The sequence below is a fragment of the Rhinopithecus bieti genome, unplaced genomic scaffold (assembly GCF_001698545.2).
Source record: "Rhinopithecus bieti isolate Rb0 unplaced genomic scaffold, ASM169854v2 scaffold_65646, whole genome shotgun sequence".
In the NCBI taxonomy this organism is placed as follows: Eukaryota; Metazoa; Chordata; class Mammalia; order Primates; family Cercopithecidae; genus Rhinopithecus; species Rhinopithecus bieti.
In genome coordinates, this window is record NW_016825020.1 from 158,055 (window position 1) to 184,578 (window position 26,524).

A 26,524-nucleotide genomic window follows, 5' to 3' on the forward strand; every position below is an offset into this window, starting at 1 on the left:
CTACTTTTATAAGTTCCTTTACCATGTGGACAAACACCATGTGGACAAAACATTTTATACATAGGCTTCACAGCCTGAGCATTACCTATTCTGACAAGAATTCTCTGCTCCAGCTACATCTGGCAGCTACATAAAGCATTCTGACTTCTGCCTCTGTTTGTATGCTATAAATGATGCCACCTCTAGTTCTTGTCCTAATCTAAATCTTCCTTCAAGGTTCAGCTAAGACTATATGAAGACTTTCCTTACAAAGCTCAAACTCAGTGCATACTAATACATCCCCTTTCTTTTCTGAACTACATTTATTGTAAGATGACCACCAAGGCAGACAAACTAATTGTCTTATAGTTACTGATTTCTTGTGGCATAGTACTGCCTTCTTAATGAGGGTACAAGTCCCCTGAGGGCAGATTATGCCTCTTTCCTTGGTCTCCCTGCCAGACAAGTTATCAAGAGCTTCATTAAACCTGACTTCTCAGAATTCAGACGGTGTAAGCAAAAACAGTAGTACTCATTTAAGTAAGAACTTCTCAAACTGCTATCCAGCTGAACACTGATGTGGGACATGTCCTTTTGGGCTGTTCATCTCCTATTCTAGCTAAAACAACCCAATTTCCTTTTGGGGAATGTTCTCCCTACCACTATGAGTTTATTCATGTTGTGAAGATAAGTCCAGGTACTGGCTACAAACCATGAATGGGCTAGGTCCTCCTTGCATCGCAGTATAGCAACAATCTGTACCAATTAACACCCCTTTCTTGGTCCTGAATCTTGAATTAATGATTAAGAACAGAAAAAATGATTGGAGGCCACTATCTCAGTAGCAACAGGGTAACTAGGCATTCCCTGCTATAACCCTGTGGCTATGTTTCCTCTGAAATACTACTAGTTCTTACCCCTTTCAAAGTCTGGTACTTCAAGCCTTTTGTCTCCCTCATATGGCTTCCAATACAAGTCCTTTTGTATCAGCTGGACAGCAACCCCTAACCAAAACATGATTCCCCAAATGTTAATACCCATATAAATGAACGAAAGAGGAAGGCCTCAGAAATCTAGCTTCTTAATGCCGTCAGTAAAACAGTGTACAGGGTGACTCTCCAAGAATGAGTTAGGATGGGGGGTTTTGCTAACCTACCAGACACAAAAGAATACTGCTTTTTTCCATGAAACATCTCATTAGCATCTGTAGGAACTATATCATAAAACAGAAGACTATAGATAAATAGGGGGAGTCAGAAAAAACCTTTTCTTTTAGAAAAATCAATGCTGGCAAAAAAGTCTCATCGAATAGAAAGAAAACTCTCTATTTAACATCGAAGAGTAAGAACCAAAAGCAAGAAATCAAATTAACTTACCTGAAAGTTTAAACTGTAGAACAATTTTGAGATCAGGATCAGAGAAGAAAACAGAATCCTCAGGGCAGAGGCATCATTTGCATGGGTACTGCAAAGTTCAATAGTGGCCTTGGAAAGGAATTTAGCAACACCGTTTTAGTGCATCGTAAACGCAGCATGCTGATCTTAGTGAAACAGCCTTGCACTAAGCTGAGACTATTCATACTTCTTCTCCAAAGTTTGGCTTTTATTTACTTTTTATTTACTTTTCTGCACCCAGGATGGAGCGCAGTGGCACAATCTCGGCTCACTGCAAGCTCCGCCTCCTGGTTTCACGCCATCCTCCTGCCTCAGCCTCCCAAGTAGCTGGGACTACAGGCGCCCGCCACCACGGTCGGCAATTTTTTTGTATTTTTAGTAGAGATGGGGTTTTACCATGTTAGCCAGGGTGGTCTTGATCTCCTGACCTCATGATCTGCCCGCCTCAGCCTCTCAAAGTGCTGGAATTACAGGCGTGAGCCACCATGCATGGCCTTGGCTTTTAAATAATATACAGTCACTTAAGAGATTGTGAGTAATAGTTCAAGTATGTACTTTTGAATTGTTCATAATGGCACTAAAAAGTCCAATGCTAATATTCTGAACTACGTTTTCCCAATCTGTGCATATATAAAAATATATTACACAAAACTCTCTTTTTTTTTTTTTTTGAGGCAGAGTCTCGCTCTGTCGCCCGGACTGGAGTACAGTGGCCAGATCTCAGCTCACTGCAAGCTCCGCCTCCCGGGTTTACGCCATTCTCCTGCCTCAGCCTCCCGAGTAGCTGGGACTACAGGCGCCCGCCACCTCGCCCGGCTAGTTTTGTATTTTAGTAGAGACGGGGTTTCACCGTGTTAGCCAGGATGGTCTCGATCTCCTGACCTCGTGATCCGCCCGTCTCGGCCTCCCAAAGTGCTGGGATTACAGGCTTGAGCCACCGCGCCCGGCCTACAAAACTCTCTTTATATGCTCTTATTAAACAATTCACCTGCCACTTGGTATTTAGGTTGTTTCCAATTCTTTATCATTCTAAATGCAATTAACAGGTTTTACTGACCAAGTGCAGTGGCACAGGCTCTAATCCCAGCGTACTGGGTGAACTGCTTGAACCTGGGAGGCAGAGGTTGCAGTGAGCAAGAGCAAAACTCCATCTCAAAAAAAAGAGAAAAAGCAGCCAGGCGTGGTGGTGTGCACCTGCAGTCCCAGCTACTTGGAATGCTGAGGTGGGAGAATCACCTGAGCTTGGGTAGTTGAGGCTGCAGTGAGCTATAATCATGCCCACTGCACTCCAGCCTGGGCAATGAGAGTGAGACCCTGTCTTTAAAAAAGAAAAAAGTAGTTATGTATTTCTTTAAATCTTATAGGATTCTCGCAAACGCCAAGAACACATTCAGGAAAGTATCCTGTAAACTGTAAAATAATGTATAAATATATAAATTAATTAAACTCCAAACATAGTCAAATAAAAATATGTTTAGAGACACATACTCAAATACTTGGGTGAAATGGTATGATGCTTGGAATTTGCTTTTACAATATTCCTAAGAAAGGGAACAGAAAAAATAAAACGTTGCTAACCATTAAATTTGTGTCACAATAGATGGGAGTTCACGATACCATCTCTATTTCTGTGTAGGTTTGAAATTTTTCAAAAGAAATGCTCTAAACATTATCTATCAAATAAGCTTTCAAAGCGTTCTCTTAACACGTATACAAACATTCAAGCTATTTAAAGCATTAATTTAAAAGTATCATCAAGATGCATTCCATACCTTAAAAAGATTAGTCAAAGGCAAGGCAAAGGCATCCAGAACAAGTTTAATTTCAGTCCATAACTCATTTGACTTAAATTCATGACGGTATCTAGAAAAGCAAGGTAAAACAGATACATTTACAAGTTTTTTTTATTTACTTACTTTAGGTCTTCAAGGAGAGATACTGATTGGACATCTATGGATAGATGGTTTTCTGAAATTCAAAGGGAATTCTTGTTTTTTGTTGAGACGGAGTCTTGCTCTGTTGCTTAGGCTGGAGTGCAGTGGTTTGATCTCGGCTCACTGCAGCCTCCACCTCCCAGGCTCAAGTGATTCTCCTGTCTCAGCCTCCCGAGTAGCTGGGATGACAGGCACATACTACCACACCTGGCTATTTTTTTTGTATTTTTAGTAGAGACAGGGTTTTACCATGTTGGCCAGGCTGGTCTCAAACTACTGACCTCAGGTGATCCACCCACTTTGACCTCCTAAAGCGTGGGATTACAGGCGTGAACCACCATGCCCAGCCAGTTTTCTTTTTAAAGAAATCAAGCAGTTTATTAAGACTAAGTATTTCATAGGTAATAGAGCAATAATCCTAGTTGAGAAGTAACAAACACAATAGAGAAGCTTCAGCTCTCATTCCAGGATGATCACATTCAAAGGAATGACAACAGTCACAAAAACATAACTGTTTACACAAGCAAATACCACTTTAAAAAGTATTTTAAAACATCAATCTATGCATTAATACCTTTTAAATAATGAATGTGCTGTACGGAGAACTCCATTAATAACATGGAAATCTCCACTCTGAAAGCGATTCACCATTTCTGTCAGCAAGTCAGGCCATTTCTGTGGAAAATCTTCTCTGCCAATAATGCTAATTGCATCACTTAACTGGGAGAGGAAAAGATTAATTAGATGAGAGCTTTACAGAGGAGCCCATGTAAAAAGCAGAGCGACATTACCTGCTTCTGAATTTGCTCTGGGCTGCTAAGCATCAAGTGCACTATGTTGGCTTTAATGGCCACTCGATCGGCTTCACAAATTTTGTTTGGTTCATCTTCAACCTAAAAGCAAAGCAGTAACTGAGGAAGTAACACAAAATCCATATTCATATCCTTATGATTTTAGGTAAAACATAACTTTATTTCCTAATTTTCTAAGAAAACAGATGAAGGTTTGGTCTTTAGTTTCCCTCTACATGAATGGGTCACAGATTCCTTCAATAATCTGGTGACAGCGTGAACCCTTTCCCCAGAAAAATGTACATTCCCTCCCAAATGCAAATATTTTACATATAAATTAGTGAACTTCTCTTACTCCTTGATGCCAATTAAGAATTTCCATTTTAGGCTGGGCGCAGTGGCTCACGCCTATAATCCCAACACTTTGCGAGGCTGAGGCAGGTGGCTCACCTGAGGTCAGGAGTTTGAGACCATCTTGGCCAACATGGTGAAACTATGTCTCCACTAAACATACAAAAATTAGCCGGACATGGTGGCAGGCACCTGTAATCCCAGGTACTCGGGAGGCTGAGGTGGGAGAATCACTTGAACCTGGGAGGCAGAGGTTGCAGTGAGCCGAGATGGTGCCAAGCACTCCAGCCTGGGCAACAAGAGTGACTCTGTCTCAAAAAAAATTCCCACTTTAGGCCAGGTGTGATGGCTCACTGAAGGTCAGGAGTTTGAGACCAGCCTGGCCAACATGGTGAAACCATCTCTACTAAAAATACAGAATTAGCTGGATGTGGTGGTGGGCACCTGTAACACTAGCTACTCAGGAGACTGAGGCAGGAGAATCATTTGAACCTGGGAGGCAGAGGCTGCAATGAGCCAAGATCACACCATTGCATTCCAGCCTGGGCGACACAGCAAGACTCCGTCTCAAAAAACAAACAAACAAACAAAAAAAAAAAAATTCATTTTATATGTAAACTAATCAGGACACATAATTAAAATCTTTATAGATATATGCTACTTAATCCATACACATCCCAAAAGCTTCAATTTAGCTCTCACTTTAGAACAAAAATCTTACCAATTTTTTTTTTTTTTCCCCAAGACTGGGTTTCCATCTGTTAACCAGGCTGGAGTGTAGCATGCAACCTTGGCTCACTGCAGCCTTCACCTCCCAGACTCAGGCAATCCCTCCCACCTCAGCCTCCCAAGGAGCTAGGACCACAGATGCACACCACACATGACCACACCTGGCTAATTTTAATTTTTTTGTAGAGATGGGGTTCTCACTTTGTTGTCCAGGCTGGTCTCAAACTCCTGACTTCAAGCAATCCTCCCATCTCAGCCTCCTAAAGTCTTGGATTACAGGCGTGAGCCACCGTATCCAGTCCTCTATGAAAATTTCTTGACCATTACTAGTTAGAATGCATCCTAGATTATATCACCCAAAGAGATTCTAGAAGTCTCACTAGTTTTACAAATCAAAATAGAGGGAGAGGGCTGGCATGTCTACCAGTAGAGATGGACTTTTAAACATTCTGAGATTTAAAAGACAGTATCTGGCTCTATTACCCAAGCTGGAGTGCAGTGGCATGATCTCAGTTCTTTGCAACCTCTGCCTCTCAGGCACAAGCGATCCCCCCATCTCAGCCTCCCTAACAGTTGCAACTACAGGCATGCACCACCATATGCCTCGCTAATTTGTACATTTTTTGTAAAGATGGGGTCTGACTTTATTGCCCAAGCTGGTCTTGAATTGCTGAGCTCAAGCAGTCCACCCACTTCAGCCTCCCAAAGTGCTGAAATTACAGGCATGGGCCACCACGCCTGGCCTCTAAGATTTCTTTTTTTTTTTTTTTTTTTGAGACGGAGTCTCACTCTGTCGCCCAGGCTGGAGTTCAGTGGCCAGATCTCAGCTCACTGCAAGCTCCGCCTCCTGGGTTTACGCCATTCTCCTGCCTCAGCCTCCCGAGTAGCTGGGACTACAGGCGCCTACCACTTCGCCCAGCTAGTTTTTTGTATTTTTTTTTTTAGTAGAGACGGGGTTTCACCGTGTTAGCCAGGATGGTCTCAATCTCCTGACCTCGTGATCTGCTCGTCTCGGTCTCCCAAAGTGCTGGGATTACAGGCTTGAGCCACTGCGCCCGGCCTAAGATTTCTTTACCACTCATGGTGATACTTGAGAAATCATACAGGCTTAAAACAATATTTACTCTCTCTTTTATGGAGTGAGAAAAAAAGTAAGACTCTAAGAAGTTTTGAGCGGTTTAAAGTTGACTTTTAAGATAAACTGATGATTTTGTCAACTGCTAATACTTTGTAACATCTGCTATCACTACAAAAAAGCCTCATCTTTTTCTCTATCATGAGCCAGGCCTTCTCAACCTTAGCATCACTGACATTTTGGCTCAGATAATTCTTTGTTGTACGAAGCTATCTTGTGCACTGTAGGATGCACAGCAGCATCTCTGGCCTCTACCCACTAGATTCCAGTAGCAATCCCCCAGCCATGATGTCTCCAAATACACTGCGAAATGTCCCCTGGTGAGCGAAACTGCCCCCAATTGAGAACCACTGTCCTAAGCTAAGGGAAAAAATGCCTGTTTCTTAATTTATAATTTATTAATCATTAAACCTGTTATAAAATAGGTTTAATCTCAAAATTAGAATATATACATATATATATCCCACAAGACGTAGGGCAAAATACCTTATCAAAAATTTGAAATCTAAATTATTTTAAATTCTGCAAATTTTCTATGTATCTGATTTCTTCTCAGCTTTAATTTTCCAATATCAGAAATCACTTCATTTATTCAGACTGTCTTCCCACAATGTCTCGTCACTAGGCGGTGAGTAAAGTGTAAATTCCAAACATAATGGAGATTAAGACCAAGTCTCACTCCCTAGCAACCTGAGGTATGAAGCTGGACAAATTTATATAAATTCAAATGAAATAACAGAAGCTTTGGAAAAAGGTCCTGTTTAACTTTATCTTTGATCCATATCTGAATCCTTAAGGCTAGAGTACAGTGGTGCAACTATAGCTCACTGCAGCCTTGAAGTCCTGGACTCAAGTGATCCAGCCACCAGAGTAGTTGGGACTACAAGCATGTGCCTTATCTTTGAAGAACACTGCTTATATAAACCTTATAAACATACAGGGTATTAAATTATGTATTCACAAAATACTTACAATTCTCCAGTTCCTTTTAATATAGTTTTTGAATGTTACTGAAGCACATACTTTGATAACATTATCCTGGGACTTTTCCAGTAATGTTAAAAGCAACAGTGGATAATTCTGATTTCCTTCCACAGATTCAAGAAATTTCTCAGCTGTAAAAGAATTTTCATGTTAGACGACTAAGATAAAAATCTTTCCACCTAATATATGTATCATATACATATCAAAAAAAGAGAAAAGATTAGGTTATTTGTGGGTCTACAGGGCTTCACTTTTCTATTAAATGGATTCTATATAATGTTACATTAAACTTATATAATGCCTCACTGTTCAAATCACTTTACCATCCATTAACTCACATGATTCTCACAAACCTATAAAGTGGCCTAATTGGATGATCATCTCATCTGCAAGAGAAGCTGCTTCCCAGAGAGATTAAGTGACTTCAAGACTTCATATACCCATGTCTTATTCCAGAAAGGAGTATTATTAGTACTATTAGTACTAATATTTCTTCTATAGGCTAGTGATGAAGAGCAAATGAGTCAATTCATCCTATTATTATTAGCCATATGGGTCCAGCGATTTACATATATATGTAAATATATATTATTTATATATATTTATGTATAAATATAAAATTTCATTTAGTCGTCACTATTACCCAGAAAAGTAGGTAGCATTTAAAAAATCAAGGCACTAAGGTTAAGCAACTTGTTCAAGATCACATAGCTAGGCTTCACCACTGAAAAAGTTTTAGTGCAGTCCTTATTCTACCTTATCAGCTCTAAGCTTTTTTGTCGAACTAAAAAAAAACTAAAAATTTCTTAATACCAGCAATGAATTTATCCAAAAAATTTACCAATATATTTTCAACCCAGATTACATTCTGGGATAAATTTCCTGGGTTTATCACGTGTGATGGCAGTACAGTATTTCTCTTAATTTTTTCCTATCTTTAGCTTCATAAGGCAACACCAAAGATTCTAATATTTTTTGAAAAGTTGATTTCATGTATCATTTAACACCTTCCCTCTTTCTGATTGAGTCCCAAGAGTTTCACTGACATTTTCAAACTCTCCCTGCTTTGTGCTTATCTTGTTTTTTTTGAAGGATGAGGACTGTTAAACTGAAAAATGTTCTTTAGGAGGGAACATACTAGCGTTTTATATGAGTACAGAATGATTTGTTTCCTCCACATAGTAGCCAGCATTTTGTACAGGGCAACACACTACATACATGATTTGAGGAAAAGCCCATGTAAATTGCCAAGTCTGTTTCCTAAATTGTAATAAATACCCAGGAAGTGAGTTTGAGTCTGTTCCTTTCTGTGTTCATTTCTTTCAACTTACCACAATATTCATATGCATATGTTTCTGCACACTCAAGGAGTCTCAACAAGTCTAGTTGAGTCAGTCTTGTCAGTCAGTCTCAATCCCTGAGAAATGCTATGTTTCCAACTTCCCAGAAACACCAGATTATTTTTACACTCTGTCCTGAATTCATAAAGCAACAGAACCCTTGCCTCATACACTATTTAAAAAAAATAACTGGCCGGGCGCAGTGGCTCACGCCTGTAATCCCAGCACTTTGGGAGGCCAAGACGACCCAGATCACGAGTCAGAGATGAAGACATCCTGGCTAACACGGTGAAACCCGTCTTACCAAAATACAAAAATTAACCGGGCGTGTCCGCTACTGAGAGGCTGAGGCAGAGAAGGCAGGGTGGAGGGGCGGATTGCGCACTGACGCGCCTGGGAAGAGCGAGACACCGTCTCAAAAAAAAAAAAAAAAAAAAAAAAAAATTAATAGTGTTGGGCAAGCTTTCTTTGAAAGTCTAAGAGATTTAGAGGATTACTTCCCTTTATTCCCAGGAAACACATTACTTTTTACCACATAGAAAACTAATTTTCCGTCTCAGAAACCACAAAGACTTTTCCAGAATAGGATAGATGCATTAACATGTTCATGATTCTATTCATCATATATAACACACATTCTCTTTCTCATGGAACTCTTCCAAAATCCTCTATGAGCATGCACATTGGTAAGTTTTGAAGAAACAGGTTAAGAGCATTTTAATATGGCCCACATCAAGGATCAATAACTGCTCACAAGATATATCTGGCCCAGTAGTAGTTTGGTTTGCACTGTATTTCAAATTTTTTTTTTTTTTTTTTTTTTTTTTTTGAGACAAAGTCTCACTCTGTCACCCAGGCTGGAGTACAGTGGGGGCAATATTGGCTCACTGCAACCTCCGCCTCCTGGGTTCAAGCGATTCTTGCGCCTCAGCCTCCCAAGTAGCTGGGACTATAGGTGCTCGCCACCACGCCTGGTTAAGATTTTGTATTTTTTAGTAGAGACGGGGTTTCACCATGTTAGCCAGGATGGTCTTGATCTCCTGACCTCGTGATCCGCCCACCTCGGCCTCCTAAAGTGCTGGGATTACAGGTGTGAACCACCACGCCCGGCCCCAAAATCTTTTGAAGTTACTTGCTAATATTTAAAACTGAGGGCACTTCATATAAATATCCTTATTTTTCAAGCAAAATTGGAAATCTGATCTTGCAAAACTTGTCTGAATCCCCAAAATTAGCTAGTTCCAAAAAACACTTGCCACTTAACCAGGGCATGTATTCTCCTGATATTACCAGTCTCTATTTGGCCTAGCTCCCTCATTTAACTTAACGTCTGAGTCCTGTGAACACCTGAGTTCAAAATTTTATTTCTAAGTTTTTAATAGAATCTGGTCAGATTCAAGAAAGGAAAAAAAAAGCTCCAGGTCTTAAAATATGTTAGTTAAATCAAACCCAACAGAAAACTAAGAGACAGTAACTGATTATTTGGTTTCATTCACTTAATCACTTTTTAGGCAATTACTCTCTTTTCTATGCCCTAATTATTTTATCTCTAAAGCAGGCAAGTTTTAAGTGGGTATTTTGGAAAAGGTCAAAGACAAAGCATTCTAAACATGTCAGTACTTTTATCCCTAAACTAGTACTTTTAATCCCAGAAGATGCCAAATAAAAGCTATTTTACTCAAAAAAAGAAACACACCATGGTATAGCAGCTGTAACACATATAAACTATGGCTGAGAACCAATCTTTTTTTTAAATATATTTATAAGGAGGCAGATAATACATAGGTTTCTCTCACCTCTCCTGAAGGAATTAATCAACCAAAAAACGTTTATTTTCTTTACCTGGACGTCGGATGGCAGGATCAGGATCAAGGGTTTTCTTTAAATATTCTGTTAGTGTTTGCAAATTTGCATCGCTGAGTTCCATTGCTATAGGATCTAAAATATAAAATGAGATTTGGGTAACTGGTCACTTAAGGAAAAAGTGATTTACATTTAAAAAAATCCATTTATATTATGGGTCCCTCTGAAAGTCATCCATCTGTTGTTTCTTGTATGGGCAATAAAGAGTTTATGTATTGAGACAAGAGTCCAGCAAATGAGATGTGTCTTTTTCCCCCAAAACAACAGTGAGACAATTTTGTGATAAGGGAGATGAAAAAAAATCCCAAAATTTCAAAAAGAAATTTCAAAAAGAAAAAAAAATTCAAATTTCAAAAGAAAATTTTTTTGAAAATTCAAATTTCAAAAGAAAAAAAGCTTAAGGACCGCTCGAAGTCATCAGGAAGTTTATACGATTTAATGCTATGGGAAAGGGCTTACAAAGGTTAAGAAAAAAAAATCACTGGAGGAACTTAGGAGCCTGGGCACAGTGGCTCAGGTCTGTAAATTTCAGCACTTTGGGAGGCTGAGGCAGGTGGATTGCTTGAGCTCAGCAGTTAGAGACCAGCCTGGGCAACAGGGCGAGACCCGTCTCTACCAAAATTACAAAAAAATTGAAGCCGGGCATGATGGTTCATGCCTGTAATCCCAGCACTCTGGGAGGCTGAGGCAGGAGAATCGCTTGAACCCGAGAGGCAAGGTTTCAGTGAGCTGAGATCGCACCATTGCACTGCAGCCTGGGCGGTAAGAGCAAAACTCCGTCTCAAAACAAACAAACAAACCCACCCAAAAAATTAGCCAGGTGTGGTAGTGGGCACCTTCGGTCCCAGCTACTCAGAAGGCTGAGGTGGGAAGATGTCTTGAGCCTGGGGGCAGAGGTTGCAGTGAGCTGAGATGGTGCCATTGCACTCTGCACTCCAGCTTGGGTGATGGAGCAAGACCCTGTCTCAAAAAAAAAAAAAAAAAAAAAAAAAGCCCCACAATAAGAAATTAAAATTTTAAACAGCAAATAAATATCCCACGTAAAGTTCTGAGATTGAAGAAACAATATATTCCTTCATGTACAACATGTAATCGCAAATACTACAAACAATGTGCTAAGAATTTGCATCTAAGGAGATAAATTCTAGAGTTCAGAAGATGACAGCTAAGATTATGATTCTAGAAGTTTTCATAAAGCTTAAACAAAACTAAATCATAGAATATGCTTGTAAGTGACCAAAAAACTTCACATCTAACAGATGACAAATTAAAAAAAAATTTTTTGTAGAGACACGATCTCACTATGTTGCCCAGGATGGTCTCAAACTCCTGGACTCAAGCAATCCTCCTGCCTTGGCCTGCCAGTGTACTAGGATTACAGGCGTGAGCCACCGTGCCCAGTCCACAAATTTTAAGCTAACTAAATGGCCTACGCCGATTTAACTAGTAAAACGTAGGCTAAGAAATACACAGTTCAAGAGATTTATTGTGCAACAAGGTGACTATAATAATGTATTGTATACTTGAAAAGTACTGGGTATATCTGAAGTGCTTTCACCACACACCACACACACACACACACACACAAACACACACCCCAAGCATGTGAAGTAATATATATGTTAATTAGCAAGATTTAGACATTCTAAAGTGTACATATATTTCAAAACATGAATATCATAAACATATACAATTTTGTCAATTAAAAATGGAAAAAAAAGGAGTCTGAACCCACCCAATTAAAAGGAAAATGGAAAAAAAAAAACAAACAGCACATACACAAAGTACAAGTGTCAGATGTGCATGATTACCAACAGACCACAAATCCTGGGAATCTTATCAATGGAGCTTTACGGTCTTCAACCTGTTGGTGAGATGATAAAATTAGGTGCAAACTGAGGGAACTTTTTGGGGGTGACAGAATGTTCTAAAATTGGACTGTGGTGACACACGCATAACCTTCATAAATTTACTAAAATTTCCCAAACAGTTCACTTAAAATGGATAAATCTTATAGTACGTAAATTGTACTTCAATAAAGCTAATTTAGGGCGGGCGCAGTGGCTCACGCCTGTAGTCCCAACACTTTGGGAGGCTGAGGGGGGTGGATCACCTGAGGTCAGGAGTTTGAGACCAGCCTGGCCAACATGGTGAACCCTGTCTCTACTAAAAATACAAAATTAGCTGGGCGTGGTGGCGTGCACCTGTAATCCCAGTTACTTGGGTGGCTGAGGCAGGAGAATCGCTTGAACCTGGAGGCAGCAGCTGCAGTGAACCAAGATTGTGCCACTGCACTCCAGCCTCGGAAAGATTGAGACTGTCTCAAAAACAAAAAACAAACAAACAACTTTTAGAAAACTCCACTTATGCTTAGATCCCATTAGGAAGCTTTTAGATATATAGCCACATGTAGATGGGAAAGTGGAGCCCTTTCAGGGAAATCATGCACCAAATTAACCAGAGGTTTCTATGAAAAGAAGAAAAAAATTAAACACACACTTTTTTTAAAATGTAAAAAAGGTCAGTGGAAAAGTTCAAGCATATCAAAATTCGATTTATGCAAAAAAAACTTCACATATAGAAGAAAACAAAAATATACTCCAAAATGCAGAACAGTGATAACATCTAGGTAATGGCTATAAGGAGAGTTTTATTCTCTTCATACTTTTCTAATCTTACAATCACTTATATCTATTACACATTCACAGTCAGGAATTTAAACAATTTTATTATTTTTTCAGACAGAGTTTTGCTCTGTGGCCCAGACTAGAGTGCAGGGGCATGATCATAGCTCACCACAGCCTCGACCTCCAGGGCTCAAGTCCCAACCTCCCACCGCAGCCTCTTGCGTAGCTGGAACTACAGGCGCAATCAACCATGCCTGGCTCATTTTTGTATTTTTTGTAGAGACAGGGTTTCACCATGTTGCGCAGGCTGGTCTTGAACTCCCGACCTCAAGCAATTTTCCTGCCTTGGCATCCTAAAGCACTGGGATTACAGGCATGAGCCACCATGCCAGGACCCATTTATTTTTAAAATGTCTATGACAATATGCAATCAAGTTCCTGTTCCTATTACGGAAGGAGCTTCCGTTCGAAAGACAAGACACAACTGAAATGCCAAGTACAGGCCTATACACCCTTTACTAAAGTGATGAAATCCAAAAATCAAAAAACTGAAAGTTTGTTTTTTTTTAAAAAGTTTGTGGCAAACTCACTTGGAAGCAAAACCAGCCTAAACTGCCTGAGGCTATCAACACAGATTTATCTCACTTAGTATGAAACTTTGTTTCACTAAAGAAATACCAATATGTTTGATTACAGGGTGCTACCCCAAGCCCCACTGGGGATGTTGTATAATCCACAGTACGTGCATCGAAAAAAAATCCCAAATTCTGAAACATTTGTCCTCTGAAGTGCCAAATGAATCACAAAGACAGCACCTTAAATGTTAGGAGGTTAAGAAGGGAGTCACGGGGTTATGTGGCCATCCAAGAGTTTCCCAGGGCCTAAGCCTTGAGCTGAACCTTGAAAAATATGTATATCTGAATAGGCAAAGTAGGACGAGGGCACACCTGCCAAAATAAATTGTGTGAGCAAAGTAACAGAGATGGGAAGAGAGAATAGTGGACTAGGAGATCAAGATCAGATCATATAGTTCCTCCATACTTGGCTGAAGGGTGCCATGATTTAATGTATGGGGAAGCCACGAACGTTTTCTGAAGTGGGTAAAAATGTAATGAAAGTGGAGTAAGTGGAGTAGAGGACCTTTGGGCTGTTAATGGTTTGCAGAATGGGGGAGGTGTCACATGTATGAACTAGGCACACGATGCTAGATGTTTTCATAGGCATCGTATCATCTATTCCACACAACCATTTTACACACAAAGAAGGGCACTCAGGTTGACTAAGTCACACATGGTTAATAAATAAAGATCAGATTCAAAACAGTCCAACTCCATAGGTCTACCCTCTTTCCACTACCCAAGGCTGCCTCTTAGGTGGAAATGACAGAGGACTGACCTAGAGTGAAAGCACTCACAACACAATAGAAAGGCTGATGTGAAAAGAGGGCAGCCAGAGGACAACTGAGCAGCAGGGAGCCAGAAAATAAGAAAATATATCTAATGCTGTGCTTATGTAGGGCACTCCCCAACAGCCAGAAACCCCAACCTTCTAAAGAGAATTATCTGTATTCTACATGCTGCAGTCCTTCCCCTTAATTAGAAAATGTGTTTATCACAGGAAGCTAATGTTCTGACTGACTGAGTAGATCCCACCACCTACCTAATCACTCCCTCTAATCCAGGGTGTACCACTCTATAGGTGTGAAAATCAAGTCCCATTAAACCACACATACAATCTATTGAGAGGCTACATCCTTTATGGTTTTTTTTATGTCACAAGTTTGGAAAATGTTACACATTATATCCTGCCCCACTCTGGAGACTCACAATACAAAGCACTTTAAACTCACAAAGTTACTGGTTTACATAGATTAATTCAGAGTCTCCATTGGTGGAAGGCTGAGGCAGATGGATCGCTTGAGCCCAGGAGTTCAAGACCTACCCAGGCAACATGGCAAAACCTCATCTCTACTAAAAATACAAAAAATTAGCCGGACATGGTGGTGTGGCCCTGCAGTCCTAGCTACTTGGGAGGCTGAGGTGGGAGGATTGCCTAGTCTCTCCCATTATTTGGCTCTAGAACCCCTTTTCAATAGAACACACTTTGGAAAGCAATGATTTAATCTATGTATCTTCCTATTCCTTTTTTCTGTGTTGAAATGGTGGATCGGTTATGAAATCATGAAAGTTTGGGCCAGGTGTGGCGGCTCACACCTATAATCCCAGCACTCTCAGAGGCTGAGAGGGGCAGATCACCTGAGGTCAGGAGTTTGAGACCAGCCTGGCCAACACGGTGAAACCCTGTCTCTATAAAAATTAGCCGCGCATGGTAGCACATGCCTGTAATCCCAGTTACTCAGGAGGCTGAGACAGGAGAATCACTTGAACCCAGGAGGCAGAGGTTGCAGTGAGGCGAGATTGCGCCACTGCACTCTAGCCTGGACAACAAGAGAGAAACTCAGTCTCAAAAAAAAAAAAAAAAAAAAGTTAGTTTGCTTTGTGGTCAAGTTAATCATTAACATCAGTGTAATCTGAAGTTAAGAAATTGCCGTCTTTGCCATATGCCAAATTTATTCTACCTTGGGGATTTCAGGCAAGGTAGCTTGTTAGAAACTTGCCTGGGGAGGGTGCAGGGGAGATTCCAGATCTAACTTCTGTCTTTAAAAAAAAAAAAAGAGAGAGGCAAGACAGCGGGTCTCAACTGTATTTGTCCAGAATTGGAATCTACTCTCTGAGCTCAAGCAGACCCTCCTGCCCTCAGCTCTGGAATAGCTTGGGAACTAGCTAGGCACATGCCACCATCAGGGCTTTTATTTTCTTGATTTTTTTAAAAACACACTTCTTTTTTTTTTTTTTTTTTTTTTTTTTTTTTTTTTTGTTTTTGAAACAGAGTTCTCCGCTCTGTCGCCCGGCTGGAGTGCAATGGCCCGGATCTCAGCTCACCTGCAAAGCTCCGCCTCCCGGGTTTACGCATTCTCCTGCCTCAGCCTCGCGAGTAGCCTGGGACTACAGGCGCCGACTGCCGGCCCTAGTTTTTTTTTTTTGTATTTTTTTAGTAGAAGACGGGGTTTTCACCGTATTAGCCCAGGATGGTCTCGATCTCCTGACCTCGTGATCCGCCCGTCTTCGGCCTCCCAAAGTGCTGGGTATTACAGGCTGAGGCCACCGCGCCCGGCCAAAAAAACACACTTCTTAATAAATCTGCATTTCACTTTCTTCATTACATTTCTCTAGCATTTGTATTATTTCTCAACTAAAACTCCTTAAATTCCTCATAATTACTTGTATTAAACACCAAAATTCCTGGCCAGGTGCGGTGGCTGACACCTGTAAGCCCAGCACTTTGGGAGGCCAAGGCAGGTGGACTGCTTGAGCCGGCTTGAGACTAGCCTGAGCTAACACAGCAAGACCCTGTTTCTACTAAAAATACAAAAAATTAGCCAGGTGTCACGGCACACACCTGTAGATCCAGCAAGTTGAGACTGCTGTGAGTTGTGATCAGGCCACTGCACTCCAGACTGGGCAATGGGAGTGAGACCCTGTCTCCAAAACAACCACCACCACCACCACCAAATCCCTTACCACAGCAAGAGTCCATGCAATCTGGCATCTATTGACCTCATCTCCTACCTCTTCCTGGCCCTTGCTACATTCCAGGCACAAAAGCCTTCTGTTCTACAAACTGGCCACAAGAGTTCTCCCTGACCATAATAATGCTCATCCTCTAATTTGATAATGGGCACCATTCACCACTCAGCCCACTGTCAACTCTTCAAAAAGGCCTTCTACGACTACCATCTACATCATCCTTGTTTTACTGTGTTAGCAATTACCCTCATTTGAAATCATCTTTAACTTCTTTGTCGTCTCACACACACACTGGACTGCAAGCTCCTGAGGGCAGGGACTTTTGTCTATATGCTCAGGACCTTCAGCATTACCTGGCAGACAGTACATATTTATTAGTAAGCATTTGTTGTATGACCTAAAGGATAAGTCACAACATGTCAGTCACCCAGCAAAACATGAGTTTCCAGTCAAGACTGGAGATTATTCCTTCAGGATCAATCATTAGCAGCCCCAACATAATGTGGGAACTCAGTTGCATGAATGTCAGATGAACAAATGACCAACTTAACTGCCACAATTAAATCTGTTTATTCAAAAGTACTTCAAGAAAGTGAACTTTTAGATTTGTTCTGGCCTGGCAGAATGGCTCATGCCTGTAAACCCAGCACTTTGGGAGGCCGAGGCAGAAGGATCACTTGAGGCTAGGAATTCAAGACCAGTATGGGCAACAAGTGAGACCCTGTCTCTACAATAAATAAAAAAAATTAGCCAGGCATGGTGGCGAACACTTGTAGTCTCAGCTGCTCTGGAGGCTGAGGCAGAAGGACAGGTTAAGCCCAGAATGTTAAGGCTGCAGTGAGCTATGATCATGCCATTGCATTCTAATCTGGGCAACAGAGTGAGACTCTTGTCTCTGAAAAAAGATAGATTTATCCTGTATTACCTGTTCAAACATGCCAGTGCTTTCACTTTTGTTTCAGGGTTCTGTACTTACTGTTCCCTCTGCCTGCAGACCTCTGCCCAAGGAAAGCTACATGGTTCTCACTGCCTACTTCATTCTCATTCAGGACTCTTTTGTTTTTTTTGGAGACAGGGGTCTTTGCTCTGTCACCTAGGCTGGAGTGCAATGGCGTGATCTCAGCTCACTGCAGCACCCCCCCCCAGGTTCAAGCGATTCTCCTGCCTCAACCTCCCAAGTAGCTGGGACTACAGGTGCGTGCCACCACGCCCAGCTAATTTTTGTACTTATAGTAGAGTTGGGGTTTCACCATGTTGGCCAGGCTAATCTCAAACTCCTGACCTCAGGGGATCTGCCCGCCCCAGCCTCCCAAAGTGCTGGAATTACAGGCATGAGCCACGGTGCCCAGCCTGAAAGGACTCTTCAAATGTCATTTTTTTTTCAGAGATGCCTTGCTGCACCATCCTATCTAAAAGAGGATTCACCTCAGTTACTCTCCATGCCCTTACTCTACTATTTTCCAAGTACTTTTTATCAGGCATATTAACTTCTTTTGTCATGTACTGTGCTTCTTTCTTCACCAGATTGCAAACTCCATCGATAGCAGGGACTTTGTGCTTTGTTCACTGCTATCTCCCTAGAGCCTTACAATAGTGATGAGCACCTAGTATATATTTGTTGTACGATTTTAAAAAGCTAGATACCTTTGATGTTTCCATCAAAAATATTATTCTTCATCTTTATTTTGGTTGGTTGACTGTATCAAACAGGAAGAGGTGGACACAACCTTTTAGATTCTAAAACCACAACAGGCTGAGCAAGATGGATCACTTCTGTAATCCCAGCACTTTGGGAGGCCGAGATGGGACGATCACTTGACCCCAAGGACCGTTCAAGACCAGATTTGGCAACAATAGTTAGATCCTGTCTCTACAAAAAATTTTAAAATTAGCTGGGCTCGGTGGTACCCTCCTGTGGTCCTAGCAACTAGGGAAGTTGAGGCAGGATTGCTTGAGCCTGGGAGGTCGAGGCTGCAATAAGCTGAGGTCTTGCCACTGCAGTCCAGTCTGGGTGACTGAGTGAAATCCTGTCTCCAAAATAAAATAAAATAAAATAAAATAAAATAAAATAAAATAAAATAAATAAATAAAACCACATAATAGAAAGAAACCTAAAATGATTAAGTTAAGATGCTAGGGTAGGACTATTTTAAGTTTTAGAAAAGTGAGGGGTTACATAAATATGCATGTTATAATCCATCAAAGTTAAAATACTACATAGATCCCAGAATCTTAATATTCTTTTTTAAGACAGGGTCTGGGTCTGTTGCCTAGACTGGAGAAATGCAGCGGTGTAATTCTGGCCCACTGAAACCTCTGCCTCCTGGGCTCAAGCCATCCTCCTACTTCAGCCTCCCAAGTAGCTGGGAGTAGAGGCACCCACCACCACACCTGGCTAATTTTTGTGTTCTTTCTGTAGACGGGGTTCCCATGTTTCCCAGGGTGGTCCAGAACTCCTGAGCTCAAGTGATTCACTAACCTTGGCCTCCCGAAGTTTATTCTTTGGGAATTTTCTTTAAGGAACTATTTGTCAACAAATCCTTTTTATATCGCCTTACTGATAAAGTCTATAAAACCAAATTCTAAGCTTATCCTTGATTTGAGAAAATGAGAGAAATCAGGGACTTTTAGAGAACATTCTACAGGTATTCATAATTATCAACAAGATCAAGGTCTAATTATCTTATGTGACCACAAGTAAAGGTACTTTGACATTCTGAAATATTAGCAATATATAAATGCAAAAAGTGTTACTGATCTAAAAATGACTCAAACTAGAAACAAAAAATTATTTTGGCCAGGTAGGGTGGCTCATGCCTATAATCCCAGCTCTTTGAGAGGCCGAGGTAAGCAGACTGGTTGACTCCAGGAGTTTGAGACCAACATGGGCAACATGGTGAAACCCCATCTCTACAAAAAAATATAAAAATTAGTTGAGTGTGGTGGTGCACGCCTGTAGTCCTAGCTACTTGGGAGGCTGAGGTAGGATAGGCTGAGCCCAGGTCAGCCCAGGCAACACAGTAAGATGGTGTCTTTAAAAAAAAAAAAGAGGCCGGGCGCGGTGGCTCAAGCCTGTAATCCCAGCACTTTGGGAGGCCGAGACGGGCGGATCACGAGGTCAGGAGATCGAGACCATCCTGGCTAATACGGTGAAACCCCGTCTCTACTAAAAAATACAAAAAACTAGCCGGGCGACGAGGCGGGCGCCTGTAGTCCCAGCTACTCGGGAGGCTGAGACAGGAGAATGGCGTAAACCCGGGAGGCGGAGCTTGCAGTGAGCTGAGATCCGGCCACTGCACTCCAGCCTGGGTGGCAGAGCAAGACTCCGTCTCAAAAAAAAAAAAAAAAAAAAAAAAAAAAAAAAAAAAAAGAAAGAGAGAGAGAGAAGAATTCATTTTTATCACCTTTAAATGAGAGGGTGATACTTTTCTTTCTCCACAGAACTATCTTTGGAAATCCCTATCAATACACAATTTAAAAATTTTAAAAAGCATCACAATAAATCAGTTATGCCTGACATCTAAATTTCCAAGTTCTTCTTGTTGAATGACTGGCGAGACCTAAGTCTAGCATCTTCCCATAGGCTCTCAGTTATAGGTGGAGATTTCTGGAATAAAAACCTTGCTTTCCAAAGCCATCTCACAGACATCTGTGACATAAGCTGATCCAAGATGTCTGCCTTTTTCTTAGATATGTCCTCAACACATTAGAGAACCATTCCCAAGGCCTTAAATTTGCGAATAGGGAAAGAGATCCAATGAATGAAAATTATCTGGCACCCATATATGAAGAACATATCCCAACACTTCAACCTACCCTCTGCTTTCTAATCATAGGAATATACCACTTAGAATCAAATCCAAACTCCTTACATTGCCTACAAAGCCTTCTATGATCCGGGTCCTGGATACTTCTCCCTTCTTCATATAACACTCTAGGAACCTAAGATATTCCTTAAATATTTCAATATTCCAAGCCGGTTCCTATCCCTGAGTCTTCTATTCCCTCTACCTGGAATGTTCTGCCCCTCATCTTTTAATGGCTGGTCTCTACCCAATGTCACCTCCTCAGAAAAGCCTTCTTCACCTGTCACATAATTCTGTCACTATCTGAAATTATCTAATGTTTTTTCTTTTGCCCACGAGAATACATGGTCCTCGTGCATTTTTGCTTTCTCACTGTATTCCCAGAGATTAAGTGGATGCTCAATAAAGTTATTAAATAAACAAATTAATTCCAAAACTAGAGCACTGCTCTTGCATCCATCCAATTCTGTCCCAGACCCCAACCAGCAGAAGTAATCAGAAGGGGAGAGAGACTTCCCTTGCACTGGTGGTAAGAAGTGAAAGATAAAGGGTTGTAGGAGGGGAGCGACTAGGTCCATTAGGATCCTCTGAAAGCATGCCAAAAAGAAAAAAAAAAAGACACACAAAGAAAGGCCAAAGATCTGACGATGTGGGTCCAAGGAGAGGCGAAAAAGAACAATTGGTGGAATCCAAGAGTAAAGGGTCCTCTTCTGTGCCTCCAAGGAAGAATAATACTTGAGCATCTACCATGTGGCAAGCACGGGGGTGGTAGGGGGGAGGGGGAGGTGGCACCCACCAGGGAGAGAGAAGCAAGCAAGACAGACAAGGTCGTTGCTCTCAAACAGCTTACATTCTAGCAGTTGAGAAAGATAATAAACAAGCAAGCAATAAGTAATTGTTAGTAAATGCTATGAAGTAACTAAAACCAGGTGATGTTGATGGACAGCCATGGGAGAAAGGTTCTAGAGAGGTTGATTAGGCAGCCTGACCAACATGGTGAAACCCCGTCTCTAATAAAAATAAAAAAATTAGCCGGGTGTGGTGGCGCACACCTGTAATCTCAGCTACTCGGGAGGCTGAGGCAGAAGAATCGCTTGAATCCGGGAGGCGGAGGTTGCAGTGAGCCGAGATCGCGCCACTGCACTCCAGCCTGGGAGGCAGAGCGAGACTCCCTCTCACAAAAAAGAAAAAGAAAAAGAAAAGAGGCTGGTTAGCGGAGGCCTAAAGTGAGGGAAACTTGGGAGGGGGCCTGCCTTGCAAAAATGATGTTGGTAATTCCCCAGCAAACAAAAGGCACGTGCAAATAATTTTAAATCGGAATAAGTCTGGAATATGGAAGAAAACAGAAAACCACACTGGCTAAGGAGAAAGATGGGTGGAAGAGATGAATAAACAACCACCAGCTCCCAGGCAACCTTTGTAAACCACGGTAAATAACTTAGAGCATCCTCAAAGCCACTCTACGAGGTAGATTCCGTTATTAACCCCATTTTGCAGCTAAGGAAATGGAGGCTCAGTGAGCTAAGGTGACCAGCCCCAAGTCACCAGCGGCTACCTCTGGAATGAACCCAGGCGATATAATTCCAAAGTCTATGCTCCGAACCACCACAGCACAGCGTTTCTCCCAAAATGAGGGAACCCCCCTGTTACAGGGGATTTCTATGTCCCGGGTGTACCGACTAGAATTCTCACAAACGATTCAGCAAAGTGAGATCACGAAGCCCGTTTTACAGTCAGGGATTCAAGTACAGAGGTTAGAGAGGGTGAGTTCGGGGGCTTCACTAGAGTTAGGGCAAGAGGGGATCGCGCGGTAGCTGCAGCTCCACGCGTCCGCAGTCCCCGCGTGGGCAGGCCTCGGAGCCTCACACCCAGCTCGCGCGGCTGAAGCCCCCGTCGCAGAAAACGGACACGCGAGCGAGACCAATAAGAAGCGGCCTTTCCGAGCGGAGACGCCGCTGCGCAACCAATCAGCGCCGTGATGGAGAGGAAAGGGCGGGCAATCCGCAGGCTCGCGTTAGGCCGCGCCTCAGCTGCCCTCACCCCTCACAGGCCCAGGGCCGTCGGGCCTGGGCCAGGGACCTAGGACGCCGCGAGGCGCGGCGAGCGCTGCCTAGGGAGGCGAAGACCTGCCTCAGCGCACCGCCCGAGCCCCGGGCCCACATTCCGCTCTCGCCCAGAGGCGCGGTTCTCACTCCCTAGCGCTCGGAAGTATCGGGAGCGCCTCATCCCTTCCTCATCTGGGCCCCAAGAGCCACTCCGGTAGGCCGTGCACGCCCCACGCCTCACCTCGTGGGGATACAGAAACGGAGGAGGGAACCCCAGCCGCGGACCGTAGCTGGCACTACCCGCTCCTGCAGCCGCTCCGCCTCACATTCAAACCCCGGCAAAATGGCGCGACAGCGAGGCTGAGGCCAGATCGCATGCGCGAGCGGCCCGCTGCAGGGGGCGGGGCCAGGAATGCTCTGTCCCCACCCAAGTTCTAAGGGCCAATCCGGGCCCCGCTCTGTTTCTGCGCTGATGTCACAAGTGACAATGCCCTTTGGCTCTGACCATTCCAACAGGCTTCACGGTTTCCGTTTTCCAAAGAGGAACGCAGATTCAGCGAGCGGCTGCTGGCTTGTGACCTATTTTGATGTCAGGGCTTGGCACGTAGGAATTGTTCAATGCTGATTGATCCAAGGTCATGCACATAGGGTCTCAGACGCAGGAGAACTTCCTGCCCCTCTTGGAGCTTCTATTTTAGAGGGAGACACGGCCAGGCAGGTCTCGAACTCCTGGCCTCAAGTGATCCGCACACCTTGGCCTCCCAAAATGCTGGGATTCCTGGCGTGAGCCACCGCGCTTGGCTTGCTATGTAAGTTTTTGGTACTCTTATTACAGCCGACAAACCTACATGATCTGGTCCCTGCCAGCCTGCCTGCCCTCATCACCTTCTGCTTACCTCCTCTCCTCACCCTCACTCAGCTCCGCCACCCCACTTTCTTCCTGTTCCTCTAAGCTCCAAGCTTATTTCCACTTTAGAGCGTTTATACTTGCTGTTCCCTGTGCTGGGATGTTCTAGATCCCTGAATGATTGGCTCCTTCTTTACATTTAGGTTCCAGCTCAAATGTCACCTCCACAAAGAGGCCTGTCTGAAATTGCCCACTCAGCATCACCCAGAACACAATTTAGCGTTGCCAGATTTAGCAAATAAAATGCAGGCTGCCCAGGTCAACGTGAATTTTAGAAAAAAAATTTATAATTTTTTAGTATAAATATTGTATAGGACATATTTATACTTAAAAATCATGCATTGCTTATCTGAAATTCACATTGAACTGGGTGCCCAGTATTTGATCTGGTAGCCCTAGTTCCATGATATCATTATGGTATTTATCACTCCCCAACTAATTGTCTCTTCTTTGTTTATTGTCGTTCCTCCTTCCGCCTCTCCCCTCTTAAACCCCTGCCCTTCTCCCCCCATCCATAACCTAAGGGATTCTATACAGCAAGGGCTTTTCTTTTTTTTTTTTTTTTTTTTTTTTTTTTTAAAGAGACAGGGTCTTGCTCTGTCACCCAGGCTGCAGTGCAATGGCACAATCATAGCTCATTGCAGCCTGGACCTCCTGGGCTAAAGCAATCCTCCCACCTCAGCCTCCTGAGTAGCTAGGACTACAGGCGCCTGCCACCACACCCGGCTAATTTTGAATTTTTTTTGTAGAGATGAGCTCTATGTTGCCCAGGCAAACTCCTGGCCTCAAGTGATCCTCCCACCTCAGCCTCCTAAAGCACTGGGATAGGGCCGGGTGTGGTGGCTCATGCCCGTAATCCCAGCACTGGGGGGCTAAGGCGCACAGATCACCTGAGGTTGGGAGTTCGAGACCTGACCAACATGGAGAAATCCCATCTCTACTAAAAACACAAAATTAGCCGGACATGGTGGCACATGCCTGTAATCCCAGCTACTTGGGAGACTGAGGCAGAAGAATCATTTGAACTCAGGAGGCAGAGGTTGCAGTGAGCTGAGATCGCGCCATTGCACTCCAGCCTGGGCAACAAGAGCGAAACTCCATCTCAAAAAAAAAAAAGCACCGGGATTACAGGGGTGAGCCACCACACCAACCCCGTATTGATGGTCTTCACAGCTGTACCCCCAGCACTAGGCACACAGTAGCTGCTCAATAAATGTTTGTTGCATGTTGAATGAAATACCATATATAAATAAGTAAAGTCCATGGAGAAAGGTACATGAGTGAAAGACATTGGTGAAAAAGATATATTTTTACTATTGCATTAATAGTACCAGTAATCATCTTAATCATTCTAATCTGCTTTTTTTTTTTTTTTTTTTTGACCGGGGTCTCGCACTGTCACCCAGGCTGGAGTGCAGTGGTGCGATCTCGGCTCACTGCAAGCTCCATCTCCCAGGTTCACACCATTCTCCTGCCTCAGCCTCCTGAGCAGCTGAGACTACAGGTACCCACCACCATGCCTGGCTAATTTTTTGTGTTCTTAGGAGAGACGGGGTTTCACCGTGTTAGCCAGGATGGTCTTGATCTCTTGACTTCATGATCCACCCGCCTCGGCCTCCCAAAGTGCTGGGATTACAGGTGTGAGCCACCGGCGCCAGCCCACTAATATGCTTTAATATAATTAACATGTTCCTCTAGTCCTAGGGAGAATGAGCCTGATGACTTTACTATTTTCCACCTCTAAGAGCCAGTCACAGCCAGGCGTGGTGGCTCACACCTGTAATCCCAGCACTTTGGGAGGCCAAGGCAGGTGGATCATGAGGTCAGGAGATCAAGACCATCCTGGCTAACACGGCAAAACCCCGTCTCTACTAAAAATACAAAAAATTAGCCGGGTGTGGTGGCGGGCACGGGGAGCGGGACAGCTTGTTGTCCCAGCCTAGCTCGGGAGGCTGAGGGAGGAGAATGGTGAACCTGGAGGCGGAGCCTTGCAGTGAGCAGAGATCGGAGGTCCACCTGCGACTCGCCAACACTGGGCGACGTGCAGACTGACCGCTCAAAAAAAAAAAAAAAAAAAGAGCCAGTCACAAACGAGGCTAGCTGGCATCTTGTGTCTGTCTAGCATCTCTGCCAGTTTCTGTAGAAAACCCTCGAGCTGTGCCAAGACAATCATGTCTGTGGACACAGCTCTTGGTGTCAGGGAGTGTCTTCGCTTAATGCCTATCGCCCTTTGCAGCCACTGGAAGAATGATGCAGGTGAGAGCCACGGAAAGGCTGAGTGTCTTCCTTCTCTGCTCTGCATGGTGATAGCTAAAGATTCCCTTGGGAATCCTCCCCACCCCAGCTCCACTACATACACATACTCTTGGGGTTTGCTACAACTCTTATCAGACTGTGTTGGAAACCAAAGAAAACAATTCATCCACTTCAAGGAGCAGGAGACTAAGTACTCATTCATGTAGTTTCCTTTCTTTCCAAACCCTTATAAAACAATCTGTCTAGGTCGGGTGCGGTGGCTCATGCCTGTAATCTCGGCACTTTGGGAGGACAGGATGGGTCACCTGAGGTCAGGAGTTCGAGACCAGTCTGGCCAACATGGTGAAACCCCATCTCTACTAAAATACAAAATTAGCTGGGTGTGGTGGCGGGTGCCTGTAATCCCAGCTGCTTGAGAGGCTGAGGCAGGAGAATCACTTGAACCTGGGAGGTAGAGGTTGCAGTGAGCAGAGGTCATGCCACTGTATTCCAGCCTGGAAGACAAAGCGAGATTCTGAACCCCACCCCCACCGGAAAAACAAAAAAAAAAATCCCAATCTGTCTATTGTAAGACATTCTGAAAAGACACATTGTCTATGATGTGCTCCTTGAGGAAGCTAACTTTTCATTTTATTTGGATCCAGAAAAGCATGGACACATTTGGTTATGCTGGGAAAGAACAAGTCTTATGTCTCAATCTCACTTTTAAAGCCCAACTGAGATGCAGAAGAGTGTTAACAGCTAAACATTAAGAAGTATCTGATTGTTGTTTCTTACCTTTCTTAAAATGGAGGCA

At 43.0% G+C, this 26,524-nt stretch overlaps 1 protein-coding gene across 1 annotated transcript in view; it reads right to left on the reverse strand.

The window, feature by feature from the left end:
• The window catches only part of CSE1L (chromosome segregation 1 like), a 47,925-nt gene extending 24,925 nt beyond the window's left edge, over window positions 1–23,000 (reverse strand). The window contains exons 1-7 of the mRNA XM_017862767.1: window positions 22,807–23,000; window positions 10,480–10,575; window positions 7,286–7,428; window positions 4,099–4,200; window positions 3,882–4,027; window positions 3,146–3,236; window positions 1,356–1,463 (exon numbers count right to left, since the gene is read on the reverse strand). Coding sequence (XP_017718256.1) covers window positions 1,356–1,463; window positions 3,146–3,236; window positions 3,882–4,027; window positions 4,099–4,200; window positions 7,286–7,428; window positions 10,480–10,564 — 675 coding nt within the window. The 5' untranslated portion in view covers window positions 10,565–10,575; window positions 22,807–23,000. The remainder of the gene's footprint in view (window positions 1–1,355; window positions 1,464–3,145; window positions 3,237–3,881; window positions 4,028–4,098; window positions 4,201–7,285; window positions 7,429–10,479; window positions 10,576–22,806) is intronic.
• Window positions 23,001–26,524: the final 3,524 nt, after the last annotated feature.